Source organism: Mobula birostris, chromosome 23 (genome assembly GCF_030028105.1).
Source record: "Mobula birostris isolate sMobBir1 chromosome 23, sMobBir1.hap1, whole genome shotgun sequence".
Classification (NCBI taxonomy): domain Eukaryota; kingdom Metazoa; phylum Chordata; class Chondrichthyes; order Myliobatiformes; family Myliobatidae; genus Mobula; species Mobula birostris.
Genome location: NC_092392.1, coordinates 26,256,067 through 26,272,696, shown reverse-complemented (window position 1 = coordinate 26,272,696; position 16,630 = coordinate 26,256,067). Strand labels below are relative to the sequence as shown.

General features: G+C 41.7%; 1 protein-coding gene across 3 annotated transcripts in view; it reads right to left on the bottom strand.

Annotated features, from left to right (window-relative positions):
* Positions 1-1,037: 1,037 nt before the first annotated feature.
* LOC140186944 (uncharacterized) overlaps positions 1,038-16,630 on the bottom strand; it is a 132,940-nt gene continuing 117,347 nt past the window's right edge. For all 3 annotated transcript variants that reach the window (XM_072241756.1, XM_072241758.1, XM_072241757.1), the window contains 4 exons: positions 15,387-15,492; positions 13,576-13,757; positions 4,391-4,513; positions 1,038-2,309 (listed from right to left, as the gene is read on the bottom strand). In XM_072241756.1, coding sequence (XP_072097857.1) covers positions 2,206-2,309; positions 4,391-4,513; positions 13,576-13,757; positions 15,387-15,492 — 515 coding nt within the window. In that variant the 3' untranslated portion in view covers positions 1,038-2,205. The remainder of the gene's footprint in view (positions 2,310-4,390; positions 4,514-13,575; positions 13,758-15,386; positions 15,493-16,630) is intronic.

Below are 16,630 nucleotides of genomic sequence, written 5' to 3'. Positions count from 1 at the left end.
CCAAACACCTCATCTCAGAAATATTAATACAAGAGATTCTGCAGTTGCTGGAAACACTCTGAAAATACTGGAGAAACTCAGCAGATCAGGCAGCATCTATGAAGAGGAATAAATAGTTGACCCTTCCTGACAAAAGGACTTGGCCTGAAATGTCAACTCCTTATTCCTCTCCATTGGCGCTGCTCCGACCTGTTGAGTTCCTTCAGCATTTTGTGTGTCACCTTGGAAATATTTTGGACTTGTTCAGAGCAATAATCATGTTACATGGACCTTTATTAATGACACTGTGACATTCTTTTATGCTGTCAACTTTTAAAATGCTATTTATTTTTATTTTATTTAGAGATATAGTGCAGAATCGGCCCTTTGAGCCGCACTGCCAACAACCCGTTTTAAACCTAGCGTAATCACAGGACAATTTACAATGATCAATTAACCTACTAACTGGTGAGTCTTTGAACTGTGGGAGGAAACTGCAGTATTCAGAGGAAATCCACACATTCCGTGTGGAGGACATACTAACACCTTACAGAGGACGACAGGATTGGACTCCGAACTCCAACAGCCTGAGCTGTAACAGTGTAGAGTAATGTAACTGGTGGAAACGTACATAATTCTCAGCCACCAACATTGTTTTGGAGTACACTTTAAGAGGCTGGTCTGATGTAATGACTTAATTATGTGAAAAACACTTTGTGTTCAGTGTTTGGATTGCAATAAATGAGTCGCTAGAATTTTTCTTAAACATAAAATGCTTCACATCATTTCCTTTGCAAAAACCTACAATGGAATCGTGCTAACCGCTATGGCACCCAATTTTATTGACAGAGAAGGAAAGAAGCTAAAAATATAACATGCGAACTCCGCAGAGAGGAAGCAGATTCTAGTAGTTTAATTGCATAGAAGATTGTTCATGTGATCTATTTGTGAAGAATATAATTCTGACTGGCCTCCCATCCAACCTACAATCAGAGAATTCTTTTGTATACAGAGAAATCTCTTCCACAAAGCAGAATACTCCAAAAGTTAGTTGTTCAGAATTTTATTTTAACAAAATTTACTAAAAATGCAATGTTCCCACTTTTGAAATACAGTTTTTTTATTCTGACGCCCATTAAATATGTACATGTTTACAAATAAATATAAAAATACATTCAGCCATTTAGGTGATGGTAAAATTAGTGTGAACCAATAAGGGTTAAAAAAAAGCACATCCAGCTGATAAATAAAGCTGATTGAATGTGGTACTTTCCACCAAACACCAAAGAATATTGATTACTTTTCTACTTCTATTCTTGACAAGGCTTTTCAACAATCAGTTAAGAAATCTGAAGTAGGTTTTAGTTTAGTGATTTCTAATTAACATATCCAACTTTATTTCATTTTTAACAGAAGGGGAGAGAAGAATAAATGGACACTGAACTCATGGAGTTCACCATTAGGTCGTAAAAACTGCCTGATGCAGGGATAACAAAAGGAAAAACACTATTATAAATATTTTTTTAAAACCAGTATTAAACATAAACAAAACAAATAGCATTTACCGAAATATTTTTCAAATATTTCAACAATTGCATATTTTTCTAATGTTTTGCAGTTTGATAATGAGTGGATTATTCATCAGCAGAGGATTATATTATACCGAATGTCAATAAATCAAAATACTGTAATCAGGTAGTTTGACAAGTCCCGTCTAAATCCCTGCTGAGAAGATGGAAACATATTTCTGTATATCCAAGAACCTCCTGTCATTTGCATCTGAAGTCATTGTGGGTTTACTTTGAACTCTGAACCCCCAACTATACTTGCCCAAGTGGGAAACCGATAAATCGAGAAATCTGAAGTTTGATAGATGGATAGACAATCCTCTTACCCTTGGAACAGGAATATTTTTTCTGTGAAGTACCCAAAACAACAGAACAAGTATTTGCAAAGTTTTGTTAAAGATTGTTCAGCTAAACGTTTGCTATGATCAGGCAAAGATCCTGAAAAATAACCCATTTAAGGCAATGGACATTGAAAAGATAAAGACATGAAAATACACAAGCATGGACAAGATACAGGGAAATTGAACAAAGATGACTACATATTTTTCTCTGGTTTTCCAAAAAACCAAAAAGGAATGACCAAAAAGACTTACCCAACCCCCAACCTCACCTCCACACACCCAACTAAAGCTTTGGCATCCCAATTTTAAATTACAACTTAGAACATGTCTTGATCCATTTCTGAATTTTGAGTTCTTGTGCTTTTCCCAAAGAACAATCCCAACTGGGTCTCAGTAGCGTGATGCTCTTTAGCCCGAATAGCTAAAAAAAAACAAAAAATAATATTGCCTGTGTTTAGATTTATGTTCTATTAGGTACATAGTAGAAACACATAAGGCATTCTGACACATATAGGATTTCTATGTGGGAAGGATATACACATAGAAACATAGGCAAATAAAACAAGCTATTGTTAGTGCAGTGATGATTCTTACTCGAATAACTTGTCACAAAATCTAGTGATCTCAAGCTGAATATCCCAAAGAAAATGTAACTCACTCTACAAAAGAAAAAAAACCCTGATGTTGGTTTCACGGGTTGGTGCGAACACTTTATTTATTTATTCAGAGACAGTATGGAACAGATCCTCCCAGCTAACCTAGCCGCACCACCCAACAACCCATCTATTTAATCCTAGACTAATCACAGAACAATTTACAATGGCCATTTAACCTACTTTGGAACGTGGGAGGAAACCGGAGCACCCGAAGGAAACCCATGCATGGAAGGGAAGGGCATACAAGCTCCTCACACTCAGTGTCAGAGTTGCACTCCGAACTCTAACACCCTGAGCTGTAATAGTGTCACGCTAACCACAATGCTGCCATGACAAATATGAGATTCCACAATTCTTTAGCAAGGCCTTTGACAAGATCCTGCAAAAGTGTGCTGGTGTGGAAGGTTATAACACAATGGGATCTAGAGCGAGTTAGCCAGCTGGATACAAAACTGGCTTGGTGAGAGGAGCACAGGATGGTAGGGGAGTGCTGTTTGTCTGTGACTACAGGGGTTGGTGCTGAATACCCTGTTGTCAGTCATACATATCAACAACTTGGATGAGAAAGTTAGTAAATTTTTGGATGTCACTAAAACTGGTGGTGTGGCGGACAGTGGAGAAGGCTTCTAAGGCTACAACATGATCTAGGTCAATACAGGAGCAGGGAGGTACTACTGCAGTTGTACAAGGCCTTGATGAGACCACACCTGGAGTATTGTGTGCAGTTTTGGTCCCCTAATCTGAGGAAAGACATCCTTGCCATAGAGGGAGTACAAAGAAGGTTCACCAGATTGATTCCTGGGATGGCAGGACTTTCATATGATGAAAGACTGGATGAACTAGGCTTATACTCGTTGGAATTTAGAAGATTGAGGGGGGATCTGATTGAAACGTATAAAATCCTAAAGGGATTGGACAGGCTAGATGCAGGAAGATTGTTCCTGATGTTGGGGAAGTCCGGAACGAGGGGTCACAGTTTGAGGATAAAGGGGAAGCCTTTTAGGACCGAGATTAGGAAAAACTTCTTCACACAGAGAGTGGTGAATCTGTGGAATTCTCTGCCACAGGAAACAGTTGAGGCCAGTTCATTGGCTATATTTAAGAGGGAGTTAGATATGGCCCTTGTGGCTAAAGGGATCAGGGGGTATGGAGGGAAGGCTGGTAAAGGGTTCTGAGTTGGATGATCAGCCATGATCATACTGAATGGCGGTGCAGGCTCGAAGGGCCGAATGGCCTACTCCTGCACCTATTTTCTATGTTTCTATGTTTCTATAATTGGAAATGTGGGCCATGGAATGGCAGACAGCAGTTAACTCAGAGGTATTTATTTTCGAGGAGTTAAAGCAGGTCATGACATACAAAGTAAATGGCCAGCCCTGCAGAGTGTTGCAGAACAATGAGACCTAGAATACAAGCATATAACTCCCTTGAAGTGGCAACATACTTAGAAAACGTGATCAAAAGACATATGCGATGCTGACCATTACTTTCTACATTTCAGATGTCCAGCATAAAATATTTTTGTATATATAAAAAAAAATTGCTGGACCCTCAGATTTCTGGTGTCCCTTACTATGAAAAGCAGAAGATTGTAAATGCTGGAAATCTGAAAACAGAAGATGCTAGAAATACTCAGCAGGTCAGGCAGCATCTGTGGAGAGAGAATTAGAGTTAATATTTACAAGTGAATTAGTTTTCGCTGGGCTCATTGGTTTATTATTTAAATATTCAAATACTTTTCAAATAGTTAAATGTATTCAATTTACTCATTGGTCACTTTTGGACTAATGCCTTCTGTAAAAGGAGATCCATATACTTATGACAAAAAAGTAAATAAATATCTTACCATTTTCTGTAACATAGGTACTCTGTAAAGGAGTGGTCAGGTTTCTTAACTCCTTGGTGAAATTATTTATATCCAAAACTATAATTCCATTTTGGGTGAAGACTTCTTTGTTTTCAGGTTTACCTGGAAAAATTGCCAAGAATGAGAAATGTAATGAGTAAAAACAAATTATTATAAATTTGAAAAGTTTGCAAATTCTGGAGATGTGCAAGAAACACATTGATGTAGGAACAGGAGCAATTCCTACAGGTTTAGGTTGCAACTTTATATTTAAAGTCCTCCTTTGCCTGTTTCTATAGTTCATACAAGTTCTGTACTTCAAGATTATTCAATGTATACAGCCAAATGAAACATTGTTCATCGAGGGCCAAGGTGCAAAGCACAGTACATACAGTCACACACAGCACATACTGTACGGTCACTAAAGTAATATTAGCACAAATCTCTAAGTTGCACGGCCTGAAGACTGATGGTATATAGCTTGTCCTGGAGCCAGGTTTCTGCAAGAACAAGCATGCCCTTAATATTCCCTCTCAACAATAAAACAATTTAATCTCTCTTTTGAAATTATAGCAATACTTTGAAATTACAGATTATTGAGACTACTGCACCTTCAGGAAATTTCCAAAGTTTTTTTGTCCCTTTAATTCTTAGTAATTGCATTGTTATTGTGATACTTTATCAAACCTCTTGTGAGAACCCATATTTACTTTAACCTTATTACCTGACCCTTGATAGCTTCATCCTGCAACTTAAGCATGTTAGTTAAACAAAATATTAATTTATTTGTCAAAACTCTTTTAAAAAGTTATTAAACTGGAAAGATTATTGAACTGATTAACAAGGATGCTGCCAGGACTTAAGGGACTGAGTTATAAGAAGAAATAGGACTTTATTCCCTAGGGCGCAGGAGACTGAGTGAGAGATAGAAAATCATGAGGGGCATAGAGTAAATGCACTCAGTTTTTCTTTTTCAGCAGCATTCAGGAATCAAAAACTAGAGGGCTTAAGTTTGAAGTGAAAGGGGAGAACTTTAAAAGGAATTTCAGGGACAGCTTTTGTATACAAAAGTGGTGTCTGTGGAATCAGCTGCTAGAGGAAACGATTGAGCAGGTTCAACTTTTAAAAGACAGATGGGGCATCTTAGCAAAGACTGGTCGGGCTGAAGGGCCTGCTTCTGCTGCATGACCTGACACTTCATTACCTGATGCACAGTCACTATTTCAGAATCCAATTTATTATTCGCATCATCTTACAAGACTCAAATTTTTTTCTTTTGCACTAGAGTCATACAATATTATAAATTACAAAATAAATAGAAGTGCAAATAAGGAATGGTGAGGCAGTGTTCTGAGGGGGCGTTCTTCCACACAGTGCGTGGTATTTATATAGAATGAGCTGCCAGAGGAAGTGGCGAAACAAAATAAATACAAGACATTTAAAAAGTATTTGGACAGGAAAGGATTAGAGGGATACAGGCTTAATGCAGACAAATGGGGCAAGTATAGACGCGCAGTATATAGAATAAGGTAGATGAACTTGTAGCACAGTTACAGGTTGGCATATATGACATTGTGGGAATGACTGAATTGTGGTTGAAGGAGGATTATAGCTGGGAGTTTAATGTCCAAGGATACACATTGTATCAAAAGGACAGACAGGAAGGAGAGGGTAGGGGTGGCTCTGTTAGTTTAAAAAAAAATGAAATCAAATCATTAGAGATGACATAGGATCTGAAGGTGTAGAATCATTGGGAATAGAGCTAAGAAACTGTAAGGGTAAAAACACCCTGATGGGAGTTGTATACAGACCCCCAAACAGTAGTAAAGATGTGGTCTACAATTTACAACGGAGATAGAAAATGCATGTCAAAAGGGCAATGTTATGATAGTCATGGGTGATTTCAGCCTACGAGATCAAGGAGGATGAAGTGGTGGGTGTCCTAATGAGTATTAAGGTGGTTAAGTCCCCATGGCCTCATAGGAATTACCCCTGGTTACTGAAGGGGGCAAGAGGTAAGACTGCTTGCAACTTGACTTGTGTCTTCGAGTCTTGTTGAGGCACAGGTGACATCCCGGAGGACTGGTGAGTAGCTAATGTTGCATCTATAATTAAGAAGGGAACAAGGGAAAATCCCGGGAAATCTTGAGTCTTACATCAGTTGCAGGAAAATTGCTGGAAAAAATTCTTTGGGATAGGATATAGACCATTTGGAAACCCATCGCCTAATTAGGTAGAGCCAGCATCGCCTTGTGCGGGGCAGGTCGTGTCTTACCAACTTAAGGTTTTTGACAAGGTGACGAGAGAGATTGATGAAGTTAGGGCAGTGGATGTTGTCTACGTGGATTTTTTGTAAGTCCCTCATGAGAGACTAATCCAGAAGATTAAGATGCATAGGGTCCGCAGCAAATTGGCTGTTTGGATTCAGCACATAGAAGACACAGAGTAGTGCTCAGAGGGATGTATTTCAGCTGGAGGTTTGTAATTAGTGGTGTTCTGCAGGGATCTGTGATGGGGCCTCTGCTGTTTGTGATGTCTATAAATGACCTGGATGAAAATGTAGATGGGTGGGTTAGTAACTTTGCAGATGGTATCTAGATTGCTGGAGCTGTTGATAGTATAGAAGACTGGCAAAGAATACAACATGATACAGATCAGTTGAAGATATGGACAGGGAAATGGCAGATGGAGTTTAACCTAGATAAATGTGAAATGTTGCACCTCAGTAGGGAAAATGCAAGGAGACAGTACACTGTTAATGGCAAAATCCTGCTGAGCAGAGAGATCTTGGGGTCCAAGTTCATTGTTCCATGAAAGTAGCTACACAGGTCGATACGGTGGTTAAGGCAACTTATGGAATGCTTGCTTTCATTAAGGCATTCAGTTCAAAAGTCAGGAGGTTATGTTGCAACTTTATAAAACTCTCGTTAGGCCACATCTAGAGTACTTCATACAGTTCTGGCCACCCCACTATAGAAAGGATGTTGAGACTTTGGAGAGGGTTGCAGAAGAGGTTTACCAGGATACTGCCAAGGTTAGAGGGGATGTGCTAACATGAAAGTCTGGACAAACTTGGGTTGTTTTTTTTTGGAACAGCAGAGGCTGAAGGGAGATCTAGTAGAGATTTATAAGATTATGACAGACATAGATACAGCAGACAGTGACAGCTTTCCCAGGGTAGAAATGTCTAGTACCAGAGGGCATGCATTGAAGCTGAGAGGAGGTAGGTTCAAAGGGAATGTGGCTAAGTTTTTTTTTACTCAGGGAGTGGTGGATGCCTGGTATGGTGGCAGAGACAAATACATTAGAGGCTTTTAAAAGACATTTAGATAGGCACATGAATGTGAGGGAGATAAGTGAATATGGACACTGTGCTGGGATAAGGGTTTAGTTTTTGGGGTGTTTTGATTTACTTTTTAGCTGGTTTGGCACAACATTGTGGGCTGAAGGGCCTGTTCCTCTGTATTATTCTATGTTTGAACATACTACATTCTATGAGAAAGCTTTTCAGAGCAGCTCGAAGTTGAGTCCACTGGGGATAAACTATTCTGGATTGGGTGTTGTGCAATGATCCGGAATTAATTAGGGAGCTTAAGTAAAGAAACCTTTAGGGGTCAGTGATCATGAAGAAGAAGAAGAAAGCCCTTAACTCCAAGTAAAGTCATCGGGACACCATCACGATGCCGTCCTTTTTTTTAGCAGACTTTCTTATTTTTACGAGGCCGAGTTGCTAGCTCGACGCTCAACCCAGCACGGATAGAAAGCGTGCAAGGGAGCCGGTTGGATTTGAACTCGAGACCCTTCGCTCCAAAGACTGGCACTGATGCCACTACGCCACCAGCCGGTGCAGTGATCATAATATGATAGAATTAATTGCTAAAATTGATTCGAAGGAAATAATAGCATGGACAACTGCAAAACACTTCAGATTTCATAAATGGAGTCAAAAGGAAGAAGGTCCACTTCAGCTTACGTGGCTGAATTGAAGAAATTGCCCGAGCACTGTCAGTTCAGTAATGGGCTTAGTGATGCTCTGAGAGATCATATCCTTTATGGAATCTTACAAGGAAACCGCTCCAAACTGAAGCACAACTCACATTTAAAAGTGTCGCTGAAACTGCTGCATCAATGGAAACAGCAGCCAGAGATGCAAATGAGTTGCTGTCCGGAACGAAAGCGAGAGTGAACAAAATTACAACATCTAAACAGAAACTGTTTCTGGCTGAACTAACTGTGCTACTGTAGTGGCATGGGCTCACTTAATCAGACCAGTGCAGGTTTAAAGGCAAAACTTGCAGAAAATGCAACAAAGTAAGACAAATACAAAGAGCATGTCGGCAGACAAAAATAAACAGACTGCACAGGGAAGAGAAAAATATAAAGAGTCAAGTGCAGTTTTAAAAAGAGCATTACTGTTGATGAAAAATCTGATTATGATGACAGTGACACAGGACTGTGTAGCTTTAATTTTACAATGTGAAAACTATCAACAGGAGATAAGAAATATGGCTTACAGCAGATGTGAATGGCAAATTACTGCGCTGTACTGTGCAAAAGTCTTAGGCACATATATACCATAGCTGGGGTGCCTAAGACATTTGCACAGTACTGTAGTAATTTTATGTATTGTACTGTACTGCTGCAAAAAAAACCCACAAAATTTCATGACGTATGTGTGTGATGATAAACCTGATTCTGGCATGGGTCTGTATTGTGGACTGAGAGTGGGAAGGGGACAGGGAGAGGGGAATCACGGTCGGGAAAGGAGGAAGAGAGAGCAGAAAGCACCAGAGAGACATTCTGTAATAATCAATAAACAAATTGCATGGAATCAAATGGCCTTGTCAAGAGTCTGAGGGCTGGGTGTGTCTGCACCCACGCCATCCCCACCACTAGTGCTCCTTCTCTGCCAGCTGTCCCACACCCCTCCCGTGGTTCTCCACCCTCACCATTCCCAACATCTTCTGTTCCCGCCAGATTTACAAACTCACTCTCTGCTCCACGTTGACAAGTACAGTAATGTGCAAAAGTTCAGCTGTCTATATGTACCTAAGACTTTTTGCACAGTACTTGTAATTAAAATAGAAGTGGTCTCAAAATGGGTTTGAACAGCATTTCAAAGATTCTGAGCTGAAGCCTGTAGATATCCAACTCAAAACTTATACTGGAGAAAAGATAACTCCTGTGCAAATGACATTCACAACAGTGAAATACAACAATCAACAAGCCACATTGGGCTTGTATGTGGTAAAAACAGGAGGGAAAGCATTGTGGGGCCATAATTGGCTGAGACAACTATGACTTGTTTGGAGATCCAGCCACCATTTGCATGCAACATCACCTGTAATTGAGTCTACTGAAAGTGAATTAAGAAAGATACTGGATGATGCCACACCAGTGATCAAGGATAGCATTGGAAAACTCAAACATATCAAGTGTGAAATTGTGTTAAATGAAAATGCCACACCAAAGGTTTTCAAAGCCCATCTACTTCTGTACACCATCTGTGACAAAGTTACCAGTGAGCTAGATTGCAGGGAGCTGAAGGAATTCTTTCCAAGGTTGAGTGGAGCCCATGGGAAATGCCAAAATAGCTAAGAAGAATGTGTCGGTCAGGATCTGGGGTTGATTTTAAGGTCAATACCCTCTGCCCAGGATGGAGGATATCTTTGCAAACCTTCCTGGACTTAGCTGAGACCTGCATACAGATGGAGATGAAAGAGAAGTTCAGTGTTTCTCACCATAAACACTCACAAAGGGCTTTATCGCTATAACAGGCTTATTTTTGGAGTAACATCTGTATTCAGGCCAAAAACTATGGACCAGGTACTGCAAGGCTGCCCAGACACTCAGTGTTACTTCAATGACATTGTTGTTACCATTAAGGATGACAAGGAACATCTCCAAACTCTTAAGACAGTGTTAAAAAAATTAGAAGATTATGAGCTCGGAGCATGATGCAACAAGTGTGAATTCTTTAAACCAAGTATCACTACTATGGTCACACCATTGATACTCAACTGCGCTGAGAAAATCCAAGCAGTGGTGGATGACCCAAGGCCAAAGAAAGTGTCAAAGTTGCGATTATTTTCAGGATTCATCAATTATTATAACAGGTTCCTGACAAACCTGGCTACTGTGCTCCACCCCTTGAATTCATTACTACAGATCGGGAAGAAATGGCAATGGACAAAGCTGTGTGAGGTGGCTTTCCAAAAGGTAAAGGAATTGGTGACGTCAGACACTGTTCTCACACACTATGGTCCACATCACCCAGTGAAGCTTGCCTGAGATGCCTCACCTTATGGTATAGCGACAGTCTTGTCACATGTTATGAGTGATGGAAGTGAACCGCCCATAGTCTTTGCATCATGTTCCCTTACCGCTGCAGAGAAAAGTTATGCACAGATTGGAAGAGAGGCCTTGAGTCTGGGTTTGGATATAAAACGTTTCAACTACTACTTGAATGGGAGAGTTTACCCTCATTACTGATCATCAACCACTGATGTCCATTTTCAATCTACAGAAGAGTGTACCACTAACAACCACAGCACAAATGTAGAGATGGATTTTGTGTCTTGGAGGACACAATTACAAGGTTGAATTCAAGAGGACAAATAATTATGGAAAAGTCAATGAATTGTCCCATTCACCCTTGGAAAAGGAAATACCTGAACAATTTACAAGAGGACACTTCTCTTGATGTATTCTCCCTAATGCAAATAGAAGGTCTCTCTAATACATCAGAGATGATCCGAAGGGAAACCAGAAAAGACCCCATACTCTCTCAGGCCTATATGGCCACCCAAAGTGGCTGGAATGTGCAGCAGAAATTCCAGTTCATCCATTTTGACCAGCTTCAGGATGAACTTGCCCTTGACGGGGGTTGCCTTATGTGGGGATTGAGAGTTGTTGTACCTATAAACTGACAGCTAAAGTGTTGGAGGAGCTACATGCCAGTCATCTAGGCGTGGTCAAAGTGAAAGTGTTGGCTCAAAGCTTTGTCTGGTGGCCTGGGATAGATCAGCAGATCGAGCAGCTCTCCATGCACTGCACGGGATGCCAACACGTCCAGAAGAAAGATGCCCTGAGCCACCAGAACCACTTCCTGCAGACCCAGAGTCATACATACATAGAGCAATGCAGCATAGTACAGGTGTCCCGCACTTTTTGAACGCTTGCTTTACGAAACCTCGCCGTTACGGAAGGACTACATTAGTTACCTGTTTTCGCTAACAGAAGGTGTTTTCACTGTTACGAAAAAAAGGCAGCACACGCCCCGAGCAGCCACTCCTCCCCCGGAACTGCATTCTAGTCGGCATTGCTTAAACACGTGCCTGTGAGCAGCCGTTAGCAAGATGAGTTCTAAGGTATCGGAAAAGCCTGAAAGAGCTCGTAAGGGCGTTACACTTAGCGTAAAACTAGACATAATTAAGCGTTTCCATCGTGGTGAACGAAGTAAGGACAAAGTGAGTTTGGCTTGTGGAAGTTGACAAAGATGATGTTGAAGAGGTTTTGGCATCCCATGACCAAGAACTGATAGATGAAGAGCTGATGCAACTGGAAGAGGAAAAGATAACAATCAAAACCGAATGCAGTAGCAAATGGACCGAAAGTGAAGTCGTCCAGGAACTGAACGTGAAGCAACTGCGTGAGATCTTCGCTGCAATGATAAAGTACGACTTTAATTTTGAAAGGGTATGTAGGTTTAGGGTATATTTGCAAGATGGTTTGAGTGCTTACAAAGAACTGTATGATAGAAAAATGTGCGAGGCTAAGTAGTCAAGCATACTGTCGTTTTTCAAGCCTTCCACATCAGCCACAGCAGACAGGCAGACATAGAAGATGATCTACCTGCCCTGATGGAAACAGGCGACGATGAGATGACACCCCAATGTCCCACCACCCCAACCCCCAGGCCACGGACTGATACATTGCCGCGGAGAATGTAGCGGTAGCCGGGGCACACCCAACACATCTTTAAGAAAAAAGCCGAAATAAACAAGCTAATTAATTAGGTGATGCCCAGCACGTAAATGTCGGCCGAGACAACCACCTCTGATCTGGGCTGACATTTACGGGCCAGGCGGCACCTAATTAATTAGCTTGTTTATTTCAGCTTTTTTCTTAAAGATGTGCTGGGTGCGTTCCGGCCACCGCTGGACCGCTGCATTCTTCGAGGATCAGTATCGGTCGGCGGCCTGGAGGTTGGGGACCACTGCACCACCCCAACCTCCGTCGACTCAGCCTAACACACCATCATCAGTGTGCTCGGCGCTGTCTTCCTAATTCCGGTAAGTGATATTACACAGTACATACATTATTTCTACTTTATACAGGCTGTGTATTTTTATGTGTTATTTGGTATGATTTGGCAGCTTCATAGCTTAAAGGTTACTGGAGAGAGTGTTTCTGCCAAGAGCACTTACGCCGTGTTTCTGCCGAGAGCTCTTGTGTGAGATTTTCGCTACGGAGAACAGTGCGGCAATGGTTGTAGAAAAGTAATTTCTACTTTATATAGGCTGTGTATTTATCATATCATTCCTGCTTTTAATATATGTTACTGTTATTTTAGGTTTTATGTGTAATTTGGCATGATCTGGTAGGTTATTTTTTGGGTCTGCGAATGCTCACAAATTTTTCCGATATAAATAAATGGTAATTACTTCTTCACTTTACGACATTCTGGCTTACGAACCGTTTCATAGGAACGCTCTACCTTTGGATGGCGGGGAAACCTGTACAGATGTTTTAACCTACTCTATGATCAATCTAACCCTTCCCTCCATGTGCTATCTAAGAGTTTCTTAAATTCCCTAATGTATCTGCCTCAACCACCACCCTTGGTAGGGCGTTCCATGCATTCACCACTGTTTAAAAAAACTAACTTCTGACGTCCTCCCTATTCTTTTCAACAATTATCTTAAAATTAAGCCCCCTCATACTGGCCATTTCTGCCCTGGGAAAAAGTCACTGTCTATAAGCCTCTAATCTTGTACACTTATATCAAGTTGTTTGTACATTTGTTTGTGATTTGATTACACTTTTATCAAGTTACCTCTCATTCTACATTCAGCAAGAATGAGTTTCATGCTCTTTGATTCTACAACAATGTTTTCTCAGCACTGCCTGCACCATTTTAGGTTTATGGCCACCAAATTTCCGATTCCTTAGTTGTGCCTTACCTGAGAGAAACACGGCAAACCGGGAGCTTATTTTCTGAACCTGCAGCTTCATAAGACAACTGAGATAGTCAGGCTTTGCCTGGGACTTTGAATCACACCCGTGGAAAGGGAGAACTTCCACGATATTCGCTTCCACCTTTTGATTCAGTAGGGAAATCTTCCTCCTGGCTGCACTCTCCTCCCTGTGCCGATCGATGATATGTCACAGTCCCAACGGAAGACGATTCCAAAGTAAAAAAAAATACAACCGTGAAGATGGTGGAAACTTGAATTCTACATAATATTGACAGAACACAGCACACACCCTTTTTAACATTGACATCATGAGGTAGTAAATCTACCTCACGGCTATGGTGACATGGATTTCTTCCCGACCTACGGTGCTGTCTGTATGGAGTTTGCACGCTCTCTCTGTAACAGCATAGGCTTCACTTTAGTGCTCCAGTTTTCTCAATTTCCAAAGATCTGGCTGTTAGTGTGTGAATTGACTGCTGTAAATTGCCCCGAGTGTGTAGGTGAATGCTGGAACCTTGGGCAGGGAGAATTAATGGGAATGTGAGGATAATAGGGAAAGGCAGGGAAAGGAGGGACATGGAGTGGATGTTTCCAATAGTGGGAGAGTTTATGACCAAAGGGCGCAGCCTCAGAAGGACATCCCTTTAGAACTAAGATGAGCAGGTGCCAAAGAGTGGTGAATCTATAGAATTGCTATGCCATTAGGTATATTTAAAACAGAGATTGATAGATTCTTGGGTATTAAAGGTTACAGGGAGAAGGCAGAATAATGGGAGAATGCATCAGCCATGATGAAATGGTGGAGCAGACTCAATGGACCAAATAGCCTAAATCTGCTCCTGTGCCTTCTGGTTTAAGATGGGGCAGATGGGGCTCGTCAGCCATGGCTGGCAGTTCATCTAGGAGAAGGAAAACTCTGATCTCAAAGCTCCGCTGTCTTGTGGCTATATCCACTGATGGAAAGGTTTCGGGAGTAAACCCCGAGGGAAAAATCCGGAGCTGGAGTCCCTAGGGCAGCACTACATTGAGTTCAGTGCTGACGGACAACTCCTGCGACGCTGCTGGTACCAAACTGTCCCTTTGGGTTCATCAGATGCTTGGAGAGGGGGAACCTGCTACATGGGCAACAGCTTGTTCTCCATATCGTGCTGCCCAGGCTTGTGTATCTAGACAGCTGGGATGCAACATCCATGGTCGACTCTGACAACGGAGGCCTCAGACTCAGACAGGTTTAAGGTGATGGGAGAGATTTAAAGGGGACCTGAGAGGCAAGTTTTCCCCCACACAGAGGGTGGTGGTTATATGTAACGAGCTGCCAAATGGCCAGACATTAGGATGGGTACATGGATAGGAAAGGTTTCGAAGGATATGTGACAAATACTGGCAAATGGGACCAACTCTGGAAGGAATCTTGGTTAGCACAGACAAGGTTGGCCAAAGGGCTTGTTTCCATGCTGTTTAACACTATGCCTCTGAGGTACAATGCACTGTGAGATTTACACTAATTCTATCAGGCGCAAATATATCCATTTATAATTCCAGTTCAAAACAACATGGATTGCTTTGACTCCATTCCATCAATTTAATTTAAAAAACTGATGATTTTTTACACTTAAAGTACACTTAAAAGGATTTGTAATCATGATCAGCTCTACCCTCTTTGCAGTTGGTAACATCAACATTTTGCAAATTGTTCTGCACAGCAGTGGGAACCACCCTCCGCAGTAACTAAATGCTAGCAAGACGGATGTCTGCACTGGAAATTGAGCTTCACAGTTGATAACGCACAGACTAACCTTGTCATCTCCTTCAGCCGTTTGAATTCTCTGAAATGGACCATCCACTTCCACTTAGACTTGGAGCCAAGCTTCTCCAGCACTGCAAAGATCTGTTGCAAGTATTCTGATTGTGAAGAAGAGAAGAGCCTTCACTGTAAAACTTTCAAATAAATGTGCTACAGAGTTGCCTTGCCATTTATTTAGGAATTAGAATTCGATTGCTGTTGTCACACGCACTGAGGTACAGTGAAAGGCTTGTCTTGCATGTCGTTCATACAGATCAATACAGTACACTGAGCGAGAACAAGGTAAAACAATAACAATGCAGAATGAAGTGTCACTGCTACAGAGAAAGTGCAGTGTAGGTAGACAATAAGGTTCATGATTGTATCTAGGCAGGTTGCAAGGTTAAAGAGTCCATCTTGTCATACTAGAGAATCTTATATCAGCAGGGTCGAAGCTGTCCTTGAGTCTGCTACTGCCATCGACCCAGGCTCCAGGTTGGAGGAAGTGAAGGAGTGGAGAGGCTGTCATTTCTAAGCCAGACAGGAGGAGCCAGTCAGCATTTCCATGCATCACATGCCGATAACATTCACTGATAAACGCAAAGTGAGTGGAACTGCGCTTCACAGAAAGGATGAAGGAGCATTGACCAGTGACCGATCAGGAGATCAGAAGCTTGAGAGGAGGGAATTTCACTCAGGCTCACTGATGGAGTGGAAAAAGGTAGCAACTCACGGCAGTTTTTTTTTGGAGCTCTGAGCAGTGACCAATCAGCATTTGGGATTCATTAGCAGGAACAAATGAAAGGAAGTCAGGAGCTAGTGCAGTGGCCAACGTCTGAGTGGATAGAGTTAGAGTGGTAATTTTAAGGCTTAAGTGAGGAGAGGCTTCAGTCAGAGAAAGCAAAGGAAGCTCGAGGTTGTTTTTTCTCTTTCCTTCCCTCCTTTATCTCTGTTCAGTTAGGACAGTAGAGATGCCAGGCAGGATTAAGCCAGGGCAGAGTATCCCTATGGCCATCCCACCAAAACAACAAATATATCACACTAGATATTGTTGGTGGGGATGACCTGGCAGAGAAAAGTCACAGCAGTCGGGTTTCTGGCTCTGTGACTCAGAGGGAAGGGGGGGCGAAGAGGCAGGCTGCAGTGATAGGTGATTCACTATTTAGGGGAACAGAAAGGAGGCTCAGTGGGCATGTTGCCTCCCGGGTGCCAGGGTCTGGGACATCTCAAATCGAGTCCTCAGCATTCTCAGGTGGG